The sequence below is a fragment of the Choloepus didactylus genome, chromosome 5 (genome assembly GCF_015220235.1).
Source record: "Choloepus didactylus isolate mChoDid1 chromosome 5, mChoDid1.pri, whole genome shotgun sequence".
NCBI classification, from domain to species: Eukaryota; Metazoa; Chordata; class Mammalia; order Pilosa; family Megalonychidae; genus Choloepus; species Choloepus didactylus.
The window spans coordinates 3,399,706-3,424,671 of NC_051311.1; the positions used below are offsets into that span (position 1 = coordinate 3,399,706).

The window sequence follows — 24,966 nt, forward strand, 5'->3', positions numbered from 1 at the left end:
TATTGAAATGTCAGAAAATCAAAACGGACCCGAAACAGAGCTGGTCCCAAGGCCAGTGGGCCCAGTGGGAGAGGGATATTTTCCTGGGCGTGGCTGAGCTGCGGCAGGGGCCACCTATGGAGACGTTTGCAGGGCATTGGTTTAATGGGTTCTAGGCAACTTCTGAACTCTTTCCGACTATGAGGCTCTGCTGAGCACAGACTCCTGTCCCCACAAGACACATCCAAGTCCTGAGTCCTGGTCTGGTTGGTAGAAACTGGTTTGTAAACAGGATCTTTGAAGATCCTGTTGAGGTGAGGCCAAACGGAATCAGGTGGGCCTTATTCCAACATGCCTGGAATCCTTCTCCAGAATCTGGTCACACGGACCCTGGGGGAGCCAGACGAGCCAGACGGCCACGATGGAGGCATACAGTGAGCTGCCACCGGACCCCCACGGGCTACAGAGAGCTGGGACTTGGAGCCTCCAAAACGGGCCCAATAAATCCCTGTTGTTTAAGCCGACCAGCGTGTGGCTTTTGTCATAGAGCCCTGGCAGAGTCAGCGGCTTGCATAAGTCCATCTCCTTCAAGTGTCACAAACGTTTTATCTTTTTCTTAGATTGTGGTGGAGGCCTCAGTGGGTGACGGCTTCACTGGAGACATTGCAATCGATGATTTGTCGTTTCTGGAGTGCACCTTCTACCCCGGTAAGAGAGAACATTTCAATATGTGAGAATTTTTAAACCTCTTTACTTGGAAATCAGCATTTCATTTCCATAAATATTTCAAGAGGCCCTGTGTCTGCTCTGTTTCTCAAATCTACTAACCCTGAAAAAGATTGTTGTGAATCTTTGCTAGTAACTAGCCTTAAAATGTTTACAAAGGTAGGATACAGGTTTGAATTAGTTTTTGGGTATCTCTTCTACTGCAAAATATTAGAAAAAATCATGCCTGGAGTGAAAGTTTAACTTCATTATGCTTTACGGGTTATAATAAACAAGCTGGTTGCCTTGTAATTGCATTATTTTGGAGACTTGAATTAACCTCTCAAAGACCTTTGTTGATATTTTATTCTCAGGCTGCCTTTTAAATATCCCTAAGGATTATCGTCAACCATTTCTTCCCCATATCCTATGGTTTTATCCATGATCAGTTGAAGACATGTTGCCAGGTTATATCCCCTTCTCCATTTGTGGAGACCTGTGTACCAACCACCCAGCACCTCCACTTGGATGTCTCAGAGACAGAAGGGAAAATGACCTTTAAACCCCAGGACCCACATCAGACCTTGAGTAATTCTACTGGGGGAACACTTCCGTGCAGCACACTATGACCTGGAGTGACTGGACGCCAAACCCTCGGGGGTGCCCCAGGCACCCAGGCTGGGCCTCCCGACTGCGTGGCTCCCCCGTCCCCCCACAGTGCTCTCAGGTGCTGCGGATGCCAGCCACAGCCCTGCTCCGCCTCATGGCCCTCACTGGCTGCAGAGCACCAGCCGTCTCCGGCACAGCTGGGAGCTGCTCTGCAGCACAGCTCGGACCCTCCATCCCAGTCTTCTAGCATGATGGACCTCTCTAGCCCTCTGCACGGTGTTCCCACAGAGCTCTGCTGAAAAGCAGATCCCTCTCTGGAAGCCCAGCAGGAGGGGAGTCAAATGGAACCCTCTATCCAGCCCCTGCTCAGGAAATCACCGTCTCGTTCCAGTTGTTTCTTTAGGCCATGTTAGGAAATCGGCTCAGCCCTCAGCTTCCAATCCCGGATCCACCACTGGCTTGAAGCTTCTTACATGATCTCTCTGCTTCTCCCCTTGAGCCCTGCACTCTGTGCTCAAAACAGCCACAGGCAGTCCTTCCTGAACCTAACGTGAGGTGCGCCATCCCTCCCTTTATGGCTAAAACGTGAAGTTCTTCTACGTGCAAGGGCCCGTGTTAGGTGTCCACTTTCCTTGAAAGCCAAATCTCAGTGGCTCACAAACACAAGCGTTTATTTCTTGTTCCCACATGAATGGTTTGGCATAAGAAAATGATGGCAAAAGTGTGTATTTCATGTTCATGGCTGTGTGTAACTCTATGTGACTCTGCTCAGTGTGTTCTGCCTCCTGGGACCAATCCTGAAAGACCTGATCGGGGACATTCTGTGGTCATGTCGGGGTTGGGAGAAGGCAGCAACGTGAAGCTTCTCATGGGCCATAGTCAGGGCAGGTCGGACGGCCACAGCTGACCACGGGGGAGGTGCATTCTCCACCAACTGGGAGCTTGGCTAGCGCGGGGTGTTTATAGCCCTCGCAGTGGAGGAGCTAATGAGTGGGCACAGCGATGCGGTCTGCCATGTGTGTGCATTTCTCACTGAATCCTGTCCCTCTGTGAGAGTCTAGAACAGCGCCGGCCTATCGCAGGTGAGTGGATATAGAAGGAGCAATGCCCTTGCTGCCTGCTTTTAGGGCAGAAGCAGGAGACAGTCTGCTCCAGGGATCCCCGCCATAAAGGGGCAGAACACAGGGTCCATTTCTTTGGAGCTACAATGTTAACCACAATTATTATACTCTCATTGAACACATCAACCCTGCAAGAAAGAACTGCCAATTTTTCACCTTTACAGAGGTGAAAAATGAAACCTGAAGAGGATAAGTTGACTCAGCTGAGAATACATTATTTCTTGGGAATAATTGGATTTTAACCCAAGCTTGCCTGGTTTCAATGGGCAAGGATTTCCCCACAGGGCCTCCCAGTCCCGAGCTAAGGAGGACCCTGTGACCTGAGAGGACAGGAGACAAAGAACACAGAAGGAGCACAGATCACATGTGTTCTAGTTTGCTAAACTGCTGAGAGCTAATGCTGTAAAACGGGCTGGCTCTTAGTGATGAGATTATTAACGTACAAGCTCACAGTTCTGAGGCTGTGAACATGCCCAAATCAAGGCATCCTCAAGACGATACCTTCTTCCTGGAGACGGGCTGCCGGCGACCCTGGGCTCCTCTGCACACGGCCAGGCATGGAGGCGTCTGCTGCTCTCCCCCTTCTCTTTTGGGTTCCATTGCCTTCAGCTTCTTGATTCTGTGGCTTTCTCTCTCTCTGTCTGGGTTTCATTCTCTTATGAAGGACTCCAGTCACATCTTTGTTAGGTTGGAGTCGTTCAAGGATCCACATAAGGCAGCAAGTCAAAGTTTAAGTAGAAAGTTTAAGATTTATGACAGGAAGAAAGCAGGTGGGCGCCAGCGAAAAGAAAGATAATGGCTCCAGCTCTCTGTCTGAGAGCAGCATTTTTTAAAGGAAAAACCCACGTTGGGATGGGAGGGTGTTGGGGGGGAAGGGTGCCTGCTGAGTGTGTCCTGTGCCTTGGCTGGGTGGGTGCCTATCAGTTTCATGGCTGATTGGTTGCTAGGGTTCTGAGCATTATTCTTCTTAGAAATGCAGCTGCGTTATCTAACTAGGGAGAGCAGGCCTTGCTGGTTGTTCATCTTATGGACATATCTGACCTTGTCTTACCCACCTTTGAGGGGCCACTGTGGCTGGAACAGCCTTGAACAGCCTCATTCTTTAGTTTATGGGGCACCTGGTTTCTGTGAGATAAGCTGCAGGGCCCCTGGGTCAGAAACCCCTTCTACATGTTAGTTTCTTTTTCTGGGATCTAACAATCTTAAGATCCTACTCCCTAAAAGATCCTACTTACAATGGGCCCCACCCACAGGAATGAGTTAACTTTGAGAACATACTTTTTGGGGCACACTCGGCTTCAAACCACCACAACGTTGATTCTGCAGCTGCTCCAGTTACCCCTTCTGTGCCTTTCTTGGCTGAAGGTTTAGCACGAAGGTAGGTGACTGGCCAGGGGTGTGGGCAGAGCATGGATATCAGTTACAGAGGTTGGTCCCGATTCTTCCAAGTTTTGAAAGAAGACAGAGAACTTTAAACTCTCAACTGTGTGGTTTTGTGTTGGCTTCTTAACAAAAGAAACTTTGGGTTGAAACCACAAAGCCTGCTAAAGCCATACGTCCTAGAAAGGAATTTGATGTAACTTTGCCATAGGATGAAAATAAAAATTAAAAATAATAGGCTCAAGTAAAAATATTGCTCTCGATGTTTATCAGTCAAATTATTTTTCTGTGGCCTCATGTTAGCTGGGGAGTTCAGTTTCAGTGTGCTCACTTTCAGCCACCTCCCTGCTTTCAGTGTAACTGGTTATTCATCTGCAGCATTTTTCTTCCTTATCAATAAAACAAAATAAATAAAAACCAACACATAGGCACAAACAAAAAACTTGACCCAGTCCCAAAGTGCAGTTTTCTACATTACCTATAAACACAGAAATTGCTCATTTTCCTATAACTTTGAACACTAAAAGTGACCAAAAATGAGTAGATTATTATTTTTTTTTACTTCTTCTTCAAAGTCAACCTGTCTTTCACCATGCCTTCCCTTTTCCTCTTAATGACATCAGTGTTTTCTAGCCATTCAGGCTTGAAATGCCATCATCATCTTTAACTTTCCCTTTAAACTTGCCCAGTTACAAATCCTGAAGACTATAATGCAAAATTATTTCTCATATCTATTCTGTTTTAACTTTTCCCATTACCTCTGCCATGTCCCTGGCTTAAGAAATCGATGTCTCACATGGTAGGTTTTTTAACTGCAAGCATATGTTGTTTTTCCCCAATAGTTTTTATACAATAAATTTAGTTTGTTTTTACTTTTTCCTATAATCTCATCGTCTATGATTGTAGGACTGCTGCTTCTCACTTTCTCACTTCCAATTGACTTGCTAAATCCATTCTCAGTTATGGATTGAACCTCCTATGCTTTAATACTCTGATGATATAGATTCGTTTTAAATCTAATCCAGGAGAAAAGACTTTTCAAATTAAAAGAAAAGTCTAATCCAGGAGAAAAAAACACTAGAGAAAAAGACGTTTCAGGCAAAATTAATTACATTTCCAGGGAAAGTAGGGAAACTTAAGCAAATAATAAAATCCAATGATTCTTCACATAGGTGAGTGATGATGATGTCCATTCACAGAGCAGATAATGGTGGAAATGAGGGAAAAATGGATAGCTTTGTCCTTTCCTAAGGTCAGAACTTCAGAATAGATTATTAAGTAAGAATGGTCCCCACTCCGATTTAAAAATAAGTATTTCAAAGGAAGTATCTGCTTTGCATTTTTCTGTCCATCCTCTGTCAGCACATCAAGAAGTGTATTTCCTTCAGAAAAACACATGCCACAGGCATTTTCATCCCTGGCATCAAGGAGTATTGGTGGGATGGCCAGATTGTTTGGAGAAATGAAGCATTGACTCTATGTAGCATCACAACATACTGTTTTCTAATTGAAAAAAAAATTACTTATGCACATCTCATCCCATTTTGAAATTTCAGAATTCAGCATGCACATCAGAATTATTCATTTTTAGAATTATTCACTGCTAGAATTATGAGATATAGTGAGAGTACTTAAGGTAGTAATGTTTTATCTTTCCCAGGAAAATTGTTGCTAAATCAGTGGCACATCTTGCAACTGATGATGCCTTAATATTGGGAAAATATAATGACTATTTATGGGATGCTACATAACAATTCTGAATGGGATGTTTCTTATTGTGGTTGCTAAGCTCTGTGAGCTGAATGAAAATCTGTTGGCATACCTCCTCATTAGACTCACCAAATTCATTTATAAATGCCCATTCAGGTCTCCCTTCTTTCTGTGAAGATTAGTGTTTGTTTCAGTGTGAATAAAGAGGCAAGGGGAAACCATGGCATCTGTTGGCTTTGAAGATATCACCTGCAGCTTTTCACAAGATACTCTTTGGTATATCCATTCTGTTTGTCTCAGAATAATAAAATACATGAAAGAGCTTTTCTTTGAGCTTCTCTTTTCTTCTGTATTTTCCTAAAGGTAGTACAGACTCTAAAGAAAATACCAAGTCATTAGAAATATTTGAGGTTTAATATAAGATATCAAGGCAAAAATCAGGAATTTGAGACTCATGCTTGCAATCTTAAATATTCTGGCTTTAGCTTCTTTGGTACAGTTTTGTAAGGTGATTTAGCACACACACAGGAAAAAGTAAATTGGCCAAAGCCTGTAGCCCATCCAACTTGGCATTTTTACTGTGCACCTAATGTTAAAAGAAACTGAAAATAAAACTGGAAAAATAACTGACAACCTATTATTTTTGTATCACTCCCTTATATCCCCCTCTCATACACATTTAGCTTTGGTATATTGCCTTTGTTACATTTATTGGAAGCATATTAGAATGTTACTGTTGACCATAGAATCCAGTTTGCTTTGATTATATTTTTTCCCCAATACCATCCCCTTTCCAACACTCTTCATGGTTGACATTCATTTGTTCTCCCACATGCAAGAACGGTTTTATATTTGTACATTTAGTAACAGTCATTGGCCACTCCAGTTTTTGCCAAGTTACACAGTTCCAGTCTTTATCATCTGTCTTTACCTCTGGTGTCATCCATTCCCCTATCCCACCTCTTTCAACTTTGCTCACAGACATCTTTGTTCCATGTACTTACAATATTGTGCTACCATCACACAGTATTATGCTATCTATTTCTGGATCTGTACAGTCAATCCTGCTGAACATTCTGTAGTCCTTCAGCATCAAATGCCTGATCTCTACCCTCTTTCTATCTCCTGGTAGCCTGTGTTATCAGCTTTTAACTTGCAAAGTTTCCTCATTAATGTTAGTTCATATTACTGAGATCATACGGTATTTGTCCTTTTGTTTCTGGCTAACTTCGCTCAACATAATGTCCTCAAGGTTCATCCACGTTGTTAGGTGTTCCATGCCTTTGTTCTGTCTCACAGCTGTGTAATATTCCATTGTGTTGTATGTACCACAGTTTGTTTATCCACTTGTCCGTTGATGGAATTGGGCTGTTTCCATCTCTTGGCTGTCATGAATAATGCTGCAATAAACATTGGTTTACAAATGTCTGTTCATGTCTTAACTTTCAGTTCCTCTGAGTATATACCTAGCAATGGAATAGCTGGGTCATATGGCAAATCTATATTTAGCTTCCTGAGGAACCTCCACACTGTCTTCCAGAGTGGTTGAAAACCTATTTTTAAATGAAATTTTTAAATGTTGTCATCTTTTGGTTGAGAGAAAAGCTAAATGCCAAAAGTGGAGAAGGCTGTTTGAATACTTAGATTTCAGCTTAAACATTCTCCAGCTACTGTTCCAGTATATTCATATAGACTTTTGAATATAGTAGAATGTCTGTAAAGATGGAAAATACAGGGCCACATGAAATATTCCATTGAATCCATGTTTTAAAACAAAGATATTTCAGGAAGAGCTGTTTTGCTGTTGGAGAGAGAAAAAAACATTGCATAATGTACAGCAAACAGCTGGGTCACAGTTACCAAATCAAAGAACAGCCATGTTTTGGCAAAATCTACTCTCCTATGCAGTAGATGTAATGCAGACTCTTTAATATCATCATGCTAAATGTAGCTGTTTCAGCTTGCAAGTATAATGCTTGCTATTGTGTTAAGTGCAACAGTAAAACTGAATGGTTTTGCCCTGGAGCTATAGATATATCAAAATTTTCCATTTTCTATAGATTGATTATGCATAAACTTCAAGCAAACATTTAAATTTTTAAATGAAATATCTCTCTTAACATCATAAATCAGAAGAAAAGAAGATATGCCTTGTTACCTAGATATAGATGGAGAACAGCTACACAAATTAGTCAAGTAATTCACCCAGTTATAACATTTCTGTGGCTGGTTACAATTTATGAAGGACTAGGGAGGTTAAAATATTTATTTTATTTGCTTAATTGTTGATGCAGGAATGGCTGTAGGGAGGGAAGACTGGTAAAACCAATTGGAAAATCTGTTTTATGTGAAGGATTATGTTAGCGTAACATGGAGTTTATCATATTTGTTATAAGGAATTTGCAAAGCAAGAAGTTAAAACACAGTCCATCTGGAGTCTGAGCCATCTTCCTAGGAAATCTTCCAGTGGACGGGTGTGCAGGGGGTTGGTTTCCCTGTGGTTCAGGAACCTGTAAAGAGATGAGATCAAGCCAGACTGATTTCTGCTTCTTTGTGAGCACAGACTCCAGTCATTTGCAGTTGCTTCTGCAATTTTTGTTTCATCTATAAAAGTTTTAGTGTTTTGGTTGAAAGAGACAAATCTAGCATTGCTACCAACTTTAGGCTAATTCTAGGTCATTACAGGCCAAAAACATCATAGGTTTATCACTCTGGCTGTACCTTACCATTAATAACTGTAAAAGGAAACATAATAAAAAAGTCCATTACTCCTAATCAGCTGAGTTAAGAGTGTGTGCACTGGTGAAGTCATTGTGAAGTAGAGTAAGTTAGCAGCTAAGGGACTTCGTGTCCCTTAGTTGAGGTCGAGACCACAGTCCGGGCCCCGCCTCAGTCCCAGACAGTGTCTTGGCCACACCACATTCCTGAGCCTCTCCCCCATGTGCAGAACCCAAGGAATCAGCCACAACTCCACCGTCCCGGTGACGAGCACCCCCATGCCCTAAGTTTGTTTCTGAAATAAGAAATGCTTTTCTCTGTTCGTTCTGTGGTGCTCTCAAATGCAAATGCATTGGGCTTATTTGGTTTTTAAAATGTGGTCATTCCTGGGGAATAACAAGTAAAGAGTCTTGAGGAAAGGTCAAAGAATTAATCTTACAGTTTCAGTTTTGAAGTTGTGGTGCTTTTACCAATCCTTCCTGAATCCTTTCCAAGATAGAAAATGAGTGGTCTCTACTTGAATTTCCCTGAGTACAGACTCATCCTCCTCCTTTTTCTAAGACATCCAACTCTTGTCAACAATTTCCTCTTAAAGATGACTGTTTCCTAGTTCAAGTTGAAGTCAGGCCTAAAGATGTAGTCAGGACTGCTGGTTTTAGCGCCACAATAGACCAGTTGACCTGAAATCTGTATCACCACTATGCAGTCCACTCGTCATTAATGACAATGATCTGTGAAGGCTCCGCAGACATTGATGGCAAATATCAAACCATTACAGTGAGAGAAATGCGGGTTTAGGTTCCTTCGAACCTCTTGTCACCATACTTGCATCAACCAATCAATACATAACCTTGTTCTTTGCGTTTCTGCTTAAAGACGTTTTATTTAAGATACTGATTCACTAGCTTTGAACTTGCAGCCAACTGCTCTGTGACTTGTGTCTGACTGAAGCTCATCCAACATGCACATTTTCTCCCGTAGGCACCTCACAGCTCAACTTTGCATGTAGGAGCGCTGGACAGCACTGCAGCACTACACTTGGGCCATTCTCAACATGAAATCACTAGCAAAAGCAGAAAAATGCAGCAAACATGACACTAAATATGCACCAAGGTGACACTTGTTCACAGTATGAGACCTGAAGTAAGGAGGCAGTGTGCCGTTGTGTACATCCTCAGCTGGGAACCTGCACATTGAGTGACTTAAATTTTTTTGTCACTCTGTACATGCCCACAAATGACTGTGAAAGATACATGAGTATTGATTTTGGAGTTGCAAATAAATTTTAGCAAGTAGGCAAATTTACAAATACAGAATCCATGAATAAAAGGTTGGACCATACCTAGAAATGGCAAATGTCAAACTGAGGTTATAAAATAAAAATACCCCAGTGTTAGAAAGAAAGAGGGTGTGGAAAAAATAGGAAAGAAACCACAGTGTGACTGCCAGATCCAGGGAGTAAGAGAATTTGGGCTGGACGAGAGGGGGAGGTAGATGGAGAGGAGGGTCGGGAGGGTTATACTAACCCTGGGCCAGGGGTACCACTGGGCAGCCCCAAGAAACAACTCAAAGTTCATCTTGGAGGAAGCTTCTACAAACTAGGTGATGAAGGATTCTCACAGAAAAACGAAGCCCAGCTTACAAAAAAATACAAAAGAATCGCTTAAACATCAGTAGGCAGCACAAACAATAGAATAAAATTCTCTAAAAAGTAAATTGAGCATATAGATTATGACAGCCAGCCTCCAACTCTGCCCCCAGTGATCCCCACCTGCTGCTGCTGGCACCCTGTGCCAGCGCCCCCCATGCTGAGTAGGGTGGCCTTGGGTAACCAGTAGAATGTAGTGGCAGCGGCCAGGTGTAATCCCCTGGGCTGGGGTCCAGCTATCTTCTCATGGACTGCTCACTCTGGGGAAACCCAGACACCATGTCAAGAGGTTCTTGTCCCAGAGCCTCACCAAATGACCTCTGGGTGCGACTCAGAAAGACAACAGCTCAAAGAAGGACTGAGAAAATGGCAGACACACGGGTAACGCTAAATGTACCAACAGTTGGAGATCATGTATACAACCAGAAATTTAGGTTTTACAAACACACACTCACCTTTCCACCCTCTTAATCCCCCAGCAACATCTATGCTGCTGTGAATTTCTGCAAGTGTGCTATTTATAGCCACATCTTATAAGCAATTTCATGCAACTTTTGCCACTATGTCTTGCTTATTTCACTGAGCGTAACGTTTTCAAAGTTCTTCTGTGCTATGCATGTCTCAGGATTTCATTTTTTCTTATGGCTGAATAATATTCCATTGTGTGTGTGTACCACATTTTTTTCTAATTAGAGAAGTTGTATTATAGAAAAGCATGTGGAAAATACAGAGTTCCCATATAACCCCTTCTCCCCATGTGAACACCTTGCATTAATGTGGCACATTTGTTACAATTGATAAAAGACTATTATTATAATTGTACTATTAACTGTAGTGTGTGGTTTCCAGTAGGGTTCTCTGACTGTGTTGTACAGTTCTCTGTTGTTGTTTAATTTTTATTCTAGTAGCATATATGCAATCCAAATTTTTCCCATTTAACCACATTCAAATATATAATCCCGTGCTGTTAATCACAGTCACAGTATTGTGCTACCATCATCACCATCCAATACCAAAAATGCCTCCATCACCCCAAATAGAAGCTGTGAATAATTTAAGAATTAGTTCCCATTCCCTACCACCACCCTGGCCCCTGATAGTCCCTATTCTAGTTTCTGACTCTGAATTTGCTTATTCTAATTCTTTCATATCAGAGTTCATGCAATATTTGTCCATTTAGGTCTGGATAATTTCACTCAAAATGATGTCTTCAGGGTTCATCCAGGTTGCCACACATATCAGAGCTTCATTCCTTTTTACAGCTGAATAATATTCCATTGTGTGTATGTATCACATTTTGTTTATCTGTTCATCTGTTGATGGACACTTGAGTTGCTTCCATCTTTGGGAAATTGTGAATAGTGCCACTGTGAATATCGGTGTGCAAATATCTGTTCGAGTCCCTGCTTTTAATTCTTTTTTTATATACGTAGAAGTGGGATTGCCAGGTCATATGATAGTTCTATGCTTAAGTTGCTGAGGAATTGCCAAAATGTCTTCCACAGTGGCAGCATTATATAACATTCCCACCAGCAACAGATGAGGATTCCTATTTCTCCATATCCTTTCTGATTGTTATTTTCCATTTCTAAATAGTAGCCAACCTGAGGGTGTGAAGTGGTGTCTCATTGTGGCATTGTGGTTTTGATTTGCATTTCCCTAATGGCTAATGATGCTGAGCACCTTGTCATGTGCTTTTTTGGCCATTAGGTTATCTTCATTGGAGAATCTTTTGCTCATTTTTCAAGTCTTTTGCTCATTTTTCAAGTCTTTTGCTCAGTTTTCAGTTGGGTTGTTTATCCTTCTGTTGTTGACTTGTAGGATTTCTTTATATATGCTGGATATTAAACCCTTATTGGATATGTAGTTTCCAAATATTTTAATGTTTCCCCCATTCTGTAGGCTGTCATTTTACTTTCATGATGAAGTCCTTTGATGCACAAAAGTTTTTTTTTTTTAAATTTTGATAAGATCCCATTTTCTTCCTGATTTCCTCTTCAGATTGTTCATTACTAGTTTACAGAAGCACTACTGATTTTTACATGTTAATCTTGCACCCCGACACTTTAATGAGTTTTTTCATAAGTTCTAGTAGCTTTGTTGTAAAATTTTCAGGATTTTCTGTATAAAGGATCATTTTGTCTGCAAATAGGGTGTTCCAGTTTGCTAACGCTGCCATTATGCAAAACACCAGAAATTGACTGGCTTTTATAAGGGGATTTATTAGGTTCTAAAATTACAGTTCTAAGGCCATTGAAGCAAGCATCCAAACTAAGGCATCAACATGAGGATGCCTTCACTGAAGAACGGCTGATGGCGTCCAGAACACTTCTGCCAGCAGGGAAGGCACGTGGCTGGTGTCTGCTGGTCCTTCACTCCCAGGCTGTGTTTCAAAATGGCTTTCTCCAAAATGTCTCTGGGCTTCTGTCTTCACTCCCCTCTCTTAGCTCCTGTGCATCCTTGCTTCTTTCTCCCAGGGTGTTTTTCTCTAAGCTTCTTGGGGTCCTCTCTTAGCTTCTCAAGGGCAGACTCTGGGCTTCATCTCTTAGCTTAGCATCTCCGAACGTCCTTGTCTGCATCTCCAAGCATCTCCAAGTGTCAGCATCTAGGTTGGCTCTTGAGTTCTCTTAGGTAGTCCAATGAACCAATAAAGACCCACCCTGGGTGGGCAGGGTCCACACCTCCATGGAAATAATTTAATCAGAGGTTCTACCATAATCAACAGTCTAATCAATCTGCCCCCACAAGATTGCATTAAGAAATATGGCTTTTCTTGGGGACATAATATATCCAAACCTGCACATAGCGTAAGAGTGACTTCTTCATTTCTGTTTTGGATGCCTTTTATTTTCTTTTCTTGCCTCCTGCTCTGGCTAGACCTTCTAGTACAATTTTCAGTACAGTGATGACACTGAGCCTCCTTGTCTTGTTCCTGATATTACAGGGAAAGAATTCAGTGTTTCATTACTGAGTATATTGTCAGCAGTGGGGTTTTCTTATTTACCCTTTATCATGTTGAGGATGTGTCCTTCTATTCCTAGTTTCCTGTTTTTATCAAGAATGGGTGCTGACCTTGTCAAATGCATTTTATGCATCAATTGAGATGATCATTTGGATTTGTCCTTTGTTCTATTAATGTGGTATATTACACTAATTGATTTTCTTATGTTGAACCACTCCTGTTTACCTGGGATAAATCCCTCCTGATCATGGTGTATAATTCTTTTAATGTGCCATTGGATTTGGCTTACTAGTATTTTGTTGAGGATTTTGCATCACAGTCATAAGGGATATTGGTCTGTAGTTTTCTTTTCTCATGGTGTCTCTATCAGGCTTTTGTGTGAGGGTGATGGTGGCCTCATAGAATCAGTTGAGGGGTGTTCTCTCCTCTATAATAATTTTTTGGAAGACTTTGAGCTGGATTGGTGTTAATTCTTCCTTAATATTTGGTAAAATTCACAAGCCAGAATATTTCTCTGCCTTCCCACACATGTTTCTCATTACCCATGAAGACCTTTTACCATTCTTCATCTAGCCAGCTCCTAGCCATCCTTTAAAACTTACAACTTAGCTTAAACATCACCCTGCCAGGAAGCCTTCTCTGACTCCAACCTGATATTTGCCTTTCCTCTGTGTCCTCTTAATATGTCGTGTCATCTTCTATTTATGCATCTATCCATTCACTCACTCTGTTATCCATCCTCCCTTCCACTCCTCCATCCATCCCTCCATCCATTCATTCAATTTCCAAAATCACGTACCTGACATATACCATGGATCGGCACATGGATACGGGGGTGAAAGGATCGGTTGCATTCGTGCTTGCGTGGCGCTCTAATCTTGACCATGGACTTATCACCCTGAATTGTATGAAATACTGACCTGGTTGCCTGGTCCACTAGTCTGTAAACTCTTTTACAGCAAGATGATATGTTGGCTGTAGAACTACAACCCTTACAGTATGCGGATCACCATGGAAGTTATCAATAAATTAGCAAACTTGTATAAATTTCTTCCAACTTCTGTTATTTCAGAAATTATAGTCTTAATTGTTCAAATACTTTAGAAGAATACTTTGGGTATTCTGGTTTGGATCCCTCCTGCAACCTTGAATCTTGAATATGTGAAATAAGTTGAGATATTTGAAAGCTAGATTCATAGCAGTTGGAGCACTAAGTTTATTTTTCTAGTGGATTAGAAGGTTTCATTGGTCCTACACTCTGCTTCCTAATGATCTTCCAAGCCCTGTCCTTCAGATTTCACTGCTTTTCCATAATTTCATGGGCATCTCCACCTATTTTTATAGTTGAAGATATATATTTACTATTGCTGAAGACCAAGAATCCCCAATTTGTATGCATAATCAACAAATAATATCAAATGGTCTTCCAATTGCTGGGTAGCAACAGTATCTAGAAAGGCTTCATCGTGTAAAGTCTTTCAAGAATGAAATATCTGCTAGATGACACTTGTGTGTTGTTTCTTATCAAGGTGATTTGCCAGTGGACCTGCCAACTCCACCAGAAACTGCAGTTCCAGTAACGTTACCTCCTCACAACTGCACAGACAGTGAATTTGTCTGCAGGTCCAGTGGCCACTGTGTTGAAAAGATTCAGAAATGTGACTTTAGATTTGACTGCCCTGACAAATCAGACGAATCATCCTGTGGTATGTGAATTTCTAAATCATTTCTTAAATATAGCTGTAGAATACATAAGAAAATGATAGCATAATCTCTAAGCTGCACAGCCTAGGGGAAGAGTTAGAAATTTTCAGCTTGGCTTAGAAAAATTTCTTAACATAGGAGTGATTTGCATGGAAAATTGTAGTAGAAGAATCTGCATGCATTCTTCTATGATGCCCAATAAAAGGTAAGTGTTTTTGGATTAGTGTTTTGAATTAAAAAAAAAAACAAAACAATTAGCTGTCTGGGTAAGATGACACTAGAATGAGTCTAAGAGTATGGATCTCAATAGTATTCTGATTTTGCTGATAGAAGAGAAAATTATTTCCTATACTTGATCTAAGGTTTGCAAGATCAAGATACTTCTTCAATCCAGTCAGATGTTGCCTAAATATAGAGTATAAATTAATATTTTGATCAGTTACAAAAATATGCTCATGCTAGATTAAATCTGTTGAACTCTCAACAGTGAATTAATACTCTGTTTCCTCCATTTTAAGTTTCAGTTCATTCATAAACTCTTCTAGGTCCATTTTGAATTCCTTGTTGGGAGCTTTGGGGAGGAAATTTGGGGAACATTGAGTTCATGGGCTTTATTGACTCCAGGACAACCATTTTCTAGCTCTTTTCTATACAACCTCCTTTCTGTACCTGCTTCTCACACATGTCAAATAGGGTATGTTTAGGGAGTGTCTATAAATTGGATTAGTTGGTTTACAGCTTGCCATTGCCTAAATGCACGTGTATAATGAATGCTCTGACATACAGAATTCCTGAGAAAACCCCAGCCCCGGTAGAGATGGGGCCTTGAACATCTGCTTCCTGGGAGAAGGTTTTCATATGTTGGCATTTGCCAGTCCACTGTTTTCCTCAGTGGGTCATAGGCAAGTTATTTAACTTTAAAGAGAACTTCTCTGCTAAAGATACAGTCTAAGACAGGAACAAAACTAATCTATGTCGGTATGGGCAAAGCACCAATAGGAAGCTGAAAACACTAATTTTTTTTCCTTCCCTTTTCTTTAAAGGCTCTCCCTTGGGCAGTGAGCAGTTAACCTCTATGCAGTAGAGTATGATTTTGCTGGGCTACAGTATTGCTCAAGTGTCTGGATAATATTAAGTGTTAATATGGAGAAAATACAGGGAGTACAGTTCAAGTTATTTTATCTTACATCAACCTTCTTAAGAAATTCTAGGTGTTAAAAAATCAAATAATGTTCATATTCTATTCTTTTCACACAGAAAAAAATGTGTATGCTTCCTAATGTATGTATATACCATAAATTAACTAAGTAATTGAGACTAAAAAATGTAGAAAGTCTAAGTTAGTAGCCACTCACTCGTGGATGGGATGATCCAGTGAAGAACTCAAGGTAGGCAGGGAATCATACTGAGCGTCACAAATGAAGCTACCGCAACACAAGGTGGGGTAGTATTTAGACTTTCAGAAAGACATGAAAATCCTCTTTTGCTTATATAAAAGTTGCTCCATTTTTAAAGTTTGCACAAAATCTAATTAATCTCAACTACTGAGTATCTTTAGTGGATTTTGAATTTCCTTAGTTCATCCTTGCAATTTTCAGTCATGTTTATCGGGGTTTTGATCAGCTCTTTAAATTTCTCAAATGAATGCCTACTATTAAACTATTAATTTAAAATTGTGGGTTTTTAATTTTCTATAAATACAAATTGAATTATTACTTTATTTTTGAAAAAAAGACTCTGATCCTGTCCTTTTCTCCATCTCTTTATAAGAAGAAATATGAGAAATCTACTTTAATCTGCACTTTCATTTTCTCATCATCTTTTAAAAATCTACAATTCTAATCTTTCTAGTCATATGAAGAATACCATTCTATTGATCTGACATTTCTTCACAAAAATAAATATAATTATATAATCTCTATTAATATTAAAGATTAAATAACACCCCTGAATATTATGATTAAAAAGCACTTTCTTTGAAGGAATATTTTCTTCTCAAATTTTTCCCTTAAATCATGGGCCTAAGTTTCTGAATTGTGGTGACATCATGTCATGTAAAAGATGTGATGCATAAAGGCTGGAGTGTCCATCCGGTTTTCCATAGTACACAAAAACTCATCAAGTCTGTTTTTTATTTAAGGAGTGAAAGATTTAAGATAGAGATGAACACATTCAAAGAGAGGGAGAAGTCACAAAGCATTCCCCCCACCACACACCTATGTAATGAAAAAACCACTGGACTTGTAATTTCCTGTGACATTAGAATATAACAATTACAAGAATCTTGAAAACTTACAAGGAAACAGGTCCAATATAAAAAATTACTGTAACTCTCCTTATTTGATAGTGACTATCATTGTTTTGGATGTAAATAGTTTGGAATTTGGAACAACCTCCTCAAAGGCTGAAGTTAATCTTTGTAATATTCCTGTGAGAAAGGTGACCAGACATGTTGGAGATCAGAGGTCATGCAAGTGTAATTCTCTTGCCAGGCCCACCTTAGTACTTTACGATGCTCATTAAAATCTCACCTTTTGTGAAAACTGATTCATTCCTCTGTGCAGTCAGTCATCCCTATTTCAGTTGCTATAGATATCTAAGTATTTATCAAGCCCAGATTTCTGCAAAACTCTTCTGGTGATCACATAGATCATTGCATACTTATTCTAACTATACTTAAAAGTTAGAGATTATAGTTCAAAACCAAGAGGAAGAGTGTGCCGTCCATTGCCACATTTATTGGATTAACTCATCTTTTCTTTTTTCTGCCCGTCTCAAGCTACGGACGTCTGCACCTTTGAAACAGGAAACCTGTGTCAGTGGTACCATCCAGTCCCTGTAAATGTAATTCGCGATTCGAACACGTTCCGATGGGGGCTGGGCCAGGGAAGCAGCATCCACCACGGGGAGGAGAACCACAGGCCGTCCGTGGACCACACAACGTAAGTGGACGTCTGCTCGGACATGTCTCTTAGGAACTAGTCGTTAAGCAGCTCCCAAATTCCTGCCTCTCCCCCTTACCCTGAACTAGTGCCATTGTAAAGATGAATTTTCAACATAAAGGATGAACGGTGTTTAGCCTGCTAGGCTACCGAAATGCAATATACTAGAAATGGGCTGGCTTTTACCAATGAGGATTTATTAGCTTATAAGCTTACAGTTCTGAGTCCGTGAGAATGTCCAAATCAAGGCATCACCAAGACGATACCTTCTTCCTGATGTCTGGCTGCCGGCGATCCTGGGCTCCTCTGCCACACGGCCAGGCACTCGGAGGTGTCTGCTTTTCTCTCCCTTCTTTTCGGGGTTTCGGTGCCTCAGCCTCTGGCTTCCAGCACTTTCTCTCTGTGCCTGTGAGTCTCAAAGCTTGTGTCCTCCTGGGTCTCTCTCTCTGCATACATCCCACTCCCATTATAAAAGACCCTGCTCAGGCCCAGATGGTTCTCGCCTCAACTGAGATAACCTAACCAAAAGCACCCCCCCCCCAATTCATCTGCACCCACAGGAATGGATTAACTTTAAGGACAGACTTTTCTGGGGTACATACAGTTGCGAAGTACCTCAAGAGGGCCCAGGGGAATGCTCTAATACAAAATTGAAAACAAAACTCTTTAAAAAGTGGTGCATGCTCTTGTGAAAATCACAGGAATGAAGGAAAGCATGAGAAGAAACACAAATCATTTGTAACATAACTGCTCACTGAAACGCACTGCTAATGTGCTGTTTGTAAAATGATTCCTTTGGTGCCCCAAACCCGTTCCCTCCTCTTTCTTTCTGCTTTCCTCTTCCATTTTCCCTCTCTTTGCCTACCTCCTATTTTCTCCCTTCTTCTCCTCTCCTTCCCTCTCCTTGTTCACATTCTGTTGTGTGTACACAACCACATACACACACATAAACAGATGTCTACACACAAGTAAGCATGCATATTTTCTGCACATTTGCAAGAACAGGAATTTTTCCATTTTGCAATAAATCACAACCCTGTGGCTATGTCATTAAATACTCATTTATAGCACTGTAAGGACATTCGGGAACTTACCAATCTGCTCCCTTAGTAACTGACCGCTTCCTAGTTAATGCCATTTCACCCCTATTATTATAGGATAAATATTTATTGCCCTTTGCATGACAAACACTCTTCTAGAACTGGAGATAAACCCATGGATGAAGCAGACGGTCTTTGCTCTCCCGGGGAGACAGGCAATGAACACATATAAAATATCGCAGGTGGAGGCACGTCTCTCAAGGAAAATGGGTGTGAGGTATAGACAGTGTGTGACCGCGGAGGGTCCTGGCAGGGCCTGAGCTGGGGACGGGCCCAAAGGCCGGTGTAGCAGGGACAGAGAAGCACGGCGAGCTGTGTGCCCAGTGGAATTATTCTCTCTCTTACTCACTGGTGATTCTTTGGTCCATTTTTTAATTTTTCACTTTTGTCTTATAATTTTGTAATCGTGTCTTATATAATTTGTATATCAACTTTGCCTATTGTTTATTTTCCTCCTTATTTTGTTTGTTGTGTTTTACAAGTTAATTTTTATTACAGTGATTGATGCACATAGTCTAAAGATTCAGAGTCTCATAATGACAAACTTCGGTCCTTGTTTCAGTAGCTCCCATCCCCCCGGAGACAGCCTTCTCCACACTTAGATGACATTATTCATCTAAATTTTTAAAACTTTTGTTAGGGACTGGTTATAGGTGGCAGGGCCTATGCTGGTAAAATAATATACTTGTAGAGCTATTTCTTGATTCAAATACTCGAGGTATTATCTGCTGACTTCCTGGTAGGAGGAAGGGAAACTTTTACACTCTCCTGCCTTCCTTTCTCCCCATCTTTACAGGATATTCATGCACAATTTTTGGTTAATTTAATGTTTAGGTTTAGCACTATTCTGATTTATTTTATTTTATTTTATTTCATTTCTGAGCTAGATATTGCATGATACTTAATAGTCATGAATGTTTAACTGATGGCTCTACTTGTAAAGGGTCTGAGAAGGGAGCCCCTTAGCTTACCTTGCAACCCCCCTTGCTTTCCTCTCCTCTTCTCTCTGGATTCCTTCCCTCAGCCAAGGGAAGTTTGACAATTTTCCCCTTTGTGGTAAGAAATAGTCCTTATGCATCATATTTCCAACTCCATGACTGCTGGTAAAACTCCAAGTTTGTTTTTCCAAGTTTTGCTTTTCTAAACGGAGGCTTTTCTAATTTAGAGGAAGCTGTCCTCTCTCAGGTGCCTGGCTCTGGATAAGCCAGGCTTTGAAGCTCATTATTTCTGAAACAGTTTTCAGCACCAGCTTTGAAAATCAGAAAGCCCTAGGCTGGTTCTTTTCCTTGGCATTCATCTTATACCAGTCCCTGTTCTCTGTCAGGCAGAGATTGCCTCTGGCTTAGTAAGGCAATGATCATTTATAAGCAAGTGCAAAAAGGAAAACACGCTAATATATTCCAAATATTCTCTCACTCCATACCCTTAATGAAGCAATAAAAAGTCAAAAAAAGTCCTGATGGGGTAGAAATATACAGGGAAATTGTCACTGTGTAGTCAAGTCTTAGACACAGTCTTAAAATGTGTATTTTTTTTTTTTTTTGTCATGAGAATGAAATGGAATGAACTCAATAGAGGGATAATCCGATGTCATTCTACTTTTAGTATCCACACATTTCTGGACTAACTCTTGTACCTGAGGGTGTGAAGTGAGCTTTGTAGCCTAACATATGGGTTACACCTTTATTTTTTATCAAGCAACATCGGTTGCACTTCTGGTCCATTCAACACCCTTGTACAAATTAGGAAAAGTTTCTGCTCACTAGATGCAGCTCTGCCCCAGCTCAGGCCCTGTAAACAAATCCCTCCTGAAGGCTGAGGGCACCTGATGGTTTTTAACTAGGATGTAATCAGAGTTTATAGAAAGAAATATTGTCCTCAGCTGTCATCCAATAAAATACATTCAATGCAACAGTCATTTCTTGCAGTTCACATATTCTTTTGAGATGGGGTTGGGTGAGGTTTCAGTTTTCTTTATCTGATGCAGTGAGAGGGAACATTTGGTAGGAAAGTTCTTTGCATTTTTGAAAAGAACCATTATATAGTAAAAAACATAAGCAAAATGAGTTTGTACCCATTTATGCTCTGGCGAACTTGGCAAAAACATTTAGCCTACCTAGCTGGGAGTTCTTTTAAAATTGTTGTTTGTTTATCATTGAATCAAGATATTGGAACTCCAGGCATCTGGCTTTGTAGCTAATGCAGATGTAAATACGTTTGGAGCACTGGAAGCTTGAGTGCTGGGTGATGGTTCCTCCCTGTTGTAGTTTCTTGGTATTACAGAGTCCTGCACACAGGCTGACTGGTCCAGAATTTATTAGGGAATGAACATTGGTTCCTAGACGAGCCCTAAATCTTACGATCATTTTTATCTCATAACAAAAGTCTTTGTTTGACCCAATTTACCCATTTTTACTGTTGGAAGTCAAAAAGAGCAAAGTTTTGGGTCGATGGATCTTGAATCCATTTTATTTGACTAAATGCTCCTCTATTGGATAAATAGTTTTAATATAAAGATTTATTAGGAGAATGAAATCATCCCTTCGGGCAAAATTAAGTTCTCCATTCTTCACAGTTTGTATGGAATGATGTCTCATACTTGGCACGCATGTTCAGAGTAGCATTGGGGAAAAGGTTTTCAAAATGTGGATCAAGGGCCACGGAAATGATATATACATATATAAATGTTATATATGTATAATCTGATCTGTATTAATATATATTTAAGGTATAACGAGATCAGATTCTGAACTCTTGGATCGAAATCTCAGGGAATGGAGCTGGGAATCTGTTTTTTTAGGACAATTCCTAGCAGAATCTGGAACCTCGTTCTTAGCGGCCTGTATGACTGGAAGTGAGGAAGACATTGCTGAGAGGCAAAAGTGGCTTTCTCATCTCCTAATTCTCGATTTGATCAGGGCAGATTAATTTTTCTGTAAAGCTAGTGGCTAAATTTTCTTACGAATAAAATGTTTCAGGACAAAACAAACAAATAATTTATCTAGGGTAATGGAATTTAGAAAACAAAATAAAACATATTCTTAAGTAATTCAGAAATAGTTTGGGAGAAAACTCTTTACTCTGGATCAACGTAAAAGGCACATAATTTCAAGACGCCCTCTATATTACCTCATTCATTATATTCAACCCAACATTTTTTTCCAAACCTTTTTGCCTAAATGTCCTCTCACTTCCCCAATTCTAATCAAAATGGCCCCTGTCTTTCTGTTGGATTAAAAAAACCAAAATGAATGTTCCAGTCCCATGATTACCTGGAGAAGATGGATCCTTTAAAATATTTTGGATTTGGGGATTTTCTTACAGATTGTTGAGAAACTGTTTAATTATGAATCATCTCAGTCAAAATGGCTGAGCAATTTCTTAAATTTGTAAAGTAGACGTGTCCAGTGTTTCTCTTTCTTTTCCAATACTTACCATCGCCCTGCCGGTGGGCTGGGCTTGGATTCCTCTCTTGCACCCACCTTCCTCTCTATCCTTTGCATTCGTACGGACTTGCCATCATCGTAACCTAAAAGCCACATAAATAATGTAAACTCTCTCTGTGGCACAACTCTGCAGTTGCATTCTACACCTAAGTGCTGGGTGTAAGTGTGGTTGAAAGTGTCAGTAAAACTGAAAATACTATAATGTTTTCTGCTGTGCAGAAATAATAATTTTCAAAGCTTTTACCTCTTAGTCAGTATTGCCAGAACTACTGCCTTCTCAGGGTCGTCTCTGGTAAGAACCTATGCCAGGGTTTCATAGACCAATTTAGATGCCTGAACACCCTTCCAGCATAATTTCTTGCAGATCCAAATCTGAAAATCTGAATTTAATGGTTAAATGCAAGACTTTAGAAAGAATCTGAAATAAAAATAAAAGTGCATACAGTCAAAATCTAAATTTGCTTTTAACTGTTTTAATAGTTTAAAAGTAGTACTTTCTGCATTGCTGCCACAAGTCTGAAAATAAAGTGTAATTATCCTCTAAAGTACTCACAAGAAAGAATGCTCTTAAATTAGATTGTCTTCGAGTGAGGACCTCTTCTTTACATTTTCATGCACATCAGTAATTTGTTTTGTTTTTAATTAAGTGAATGAAATCACTTTACTTTTAATTTTATTTGTTTATCTTAGTTTGATAAAAAATTTTAAAAAATTAGCTATAGTGGATTGAAATTCATGAAATACAAGAGAAATCTATAGAAAAAATAGTACTTTTAAATCATTCCTAAAATGATATTTATAAAGAAGGTTGTTAGGGTAGTATATTGGCTATACAAGTTAAATTTTAAAGAAGATATATTTAGAACTCCAGGCTTCTGGCTTTGTAGCTAACACAGATGTAAATATGCTTAGAGCATAAGGTTTTATGATTTTAAGTTATGTTGCCAAGGATCACAGCATTATTTAATAATAACAACTTTTATGTCATGACTATAATTGCATTCAAAAATTACAAGTTAATTTCCAGTAATACATGATTTTAAATATGCTTTTCCCTTGACCACATTAAAATGAAGCAAATGTATTTCCAACTCCTGTACATAATTTTTATAGTTGCACAAAATCTGGAGAAAATGTATTTCACGAACTGAGTTGAAGTAAACTAGTCTTGTCTCCTGGCACTGAGACAAGAATTTGGAAATCTGAGCGTGCGATGTCACGTTTTTACATCAGTGTGGCCTCCTGAGAGTGATTCGAGCAGGCTCATCCGTTACTCAGACCACACCTTTTGTGACCTGAGCACCCCTGGGCACTGTCGGTGAGTGCTCCAGTCGTTCCTCCAGCAGATCTGAACTCACTGAGGTTGAAGGAGGGACGGACGCGGAGCCCACGTGCGCAGAACAAGCATGCAAGGGCCATCGATGCAGCTCTCTACTCACAGGCAGGGCCCCCAGGGGGCTCAGATAATGACATCTGTCTGCATGCTTGGTGGGTGTCTGTCACCACTGGAACCTGAAGGGGTTCTCTGCCTTTGGGTTTTATTGGATAATACAACGCTTAGTTGAAATTAGAATAACACCAGGGGTGGAGACCAGACATGGATTCCTTTAAGAATTGTAGCTCCTTTATTGCTACAAAATCCTTTTCTTTTACTGCAAAAGAAGAAATTCATTTTTATTGTAGGAGAAGGTTTAAACATAGGCAAATAATAGAATCATTCATAATCTCACCACTGAGATCTAAGCATTATGTATATATGCATACATATTATCAATAACAATAGATTCATATCAGCCATATTGTTTTCTAAACTGCTTCTAAATTTATATACAATCTGTAAACATGTATTTCCCAACACTTTTTACTCTAATGGGTCAATAGTATTCTGTTAAATGGATGCACCATGATTTGCTAGTTCAATCCCACACTTTGTATTTATGAGAAGCCCTTGTTTAGCCACAATTTTATCATTCTTCATTGAACAATGCAAATCTTTGTACATATCCTTAGAGGGGAAAAACACCCTGAATATAATTTGTATGTTAATTACTATTCATAATTTTACAACCTTTGATTTATGATTCCAAATTACTCTAAAAGTACACCACATTTTGCAAGCTGTACCTGACCGCCTGTTTTTTGGTATGCTTGCCAACACTGAGTGTTCAATCTTTTTTTAAATATATTTTCCATTTGACAGTTTCAGACAGCTTCTAGTTGTATAAGCTTTCATTTATTTAATTCTAATGAAGCTAAACATTTTTTTCTTGGTGCCTTGTTCAAATGTCTGTGTGTGGGGTGTGAGAATGTGTGTGAGGTGGGTGTTGCTTCCATTTGTACTCTTTGCTTGGTTTTCAGCTTGTAGAGTGCTTTTTTGTAACTGATTTCTCTGATCTTTTAAAGCATTGAAGTGATTTTTTTTTGTCCATTATGAAGATTGCAAAGATTTTTCTCAATTTTTTATTGGCCTTTGTTCCTTGTTTATCATATTTTCATGTGTCTGTAAGTGTTTTGATTTTGCACACTTGTATCTGCCAGTCTTTTCCTTTATTGTTTATATTTTTTTAATACTTAGAAGGGTATTCTTTACTCCAAGTTTATATAAAATTCACCTGCATTTTCTACCATACTTCAATAGTTTGGGGTTTATTTAATTATATTTTTAATTTGTCTAGCAATTTATTTTGGTGAATGTTAGGAGAAAAGAATCTGATCTTTCTTCATAATTATGGTTGAGTTAACACTTTTTAATCAATGCACTCTTGCTTAATTAACCACCCCTTGTCCCTGAAAGACTTCTCCCTCCAGGTGGCAGGGACTCAGGCCTGGCCTGGCATCCGCTTTCCGCTGCCAGCTCTCCTGGCTGTGCACGTGCAACTGGCGCTCATGAGGAAGCCAGGTGGCCTCGCCAGGAGCTGCTAAGTCACCTGCTGCGTTAAACC

At 39.9% G+C, this 24,966-nt stretch overlaps 1 protein-coding gene across 1 annotated transcript in view; it reads left to right on the forward strand.

Moving 5' to 3' along the window:
• Positions 1-24,966, forward strand: part of MALRD1 (MAM and LDL receptor class A domain containing 1) — a 703,831-nt gene that overhangs the window by 189,211 nt on the left and 489,654 nt on the right. The window contains exons 23-25 of the mRNA XM_037837380.1: positions 600-687; positions 14,362-14,538; positions 17,316-17,478. Of these exons, the coding sequence (XP_037693308.1) occupies positions 600-687; positions 14,362-14,538; positions 17,316-17,478 (428 nt within the window). The remainder of the gene's footprint in view (positions 1-599; positions 688-14,361; positions 14,539-17,315; positions 17,479-24,966) is intronic.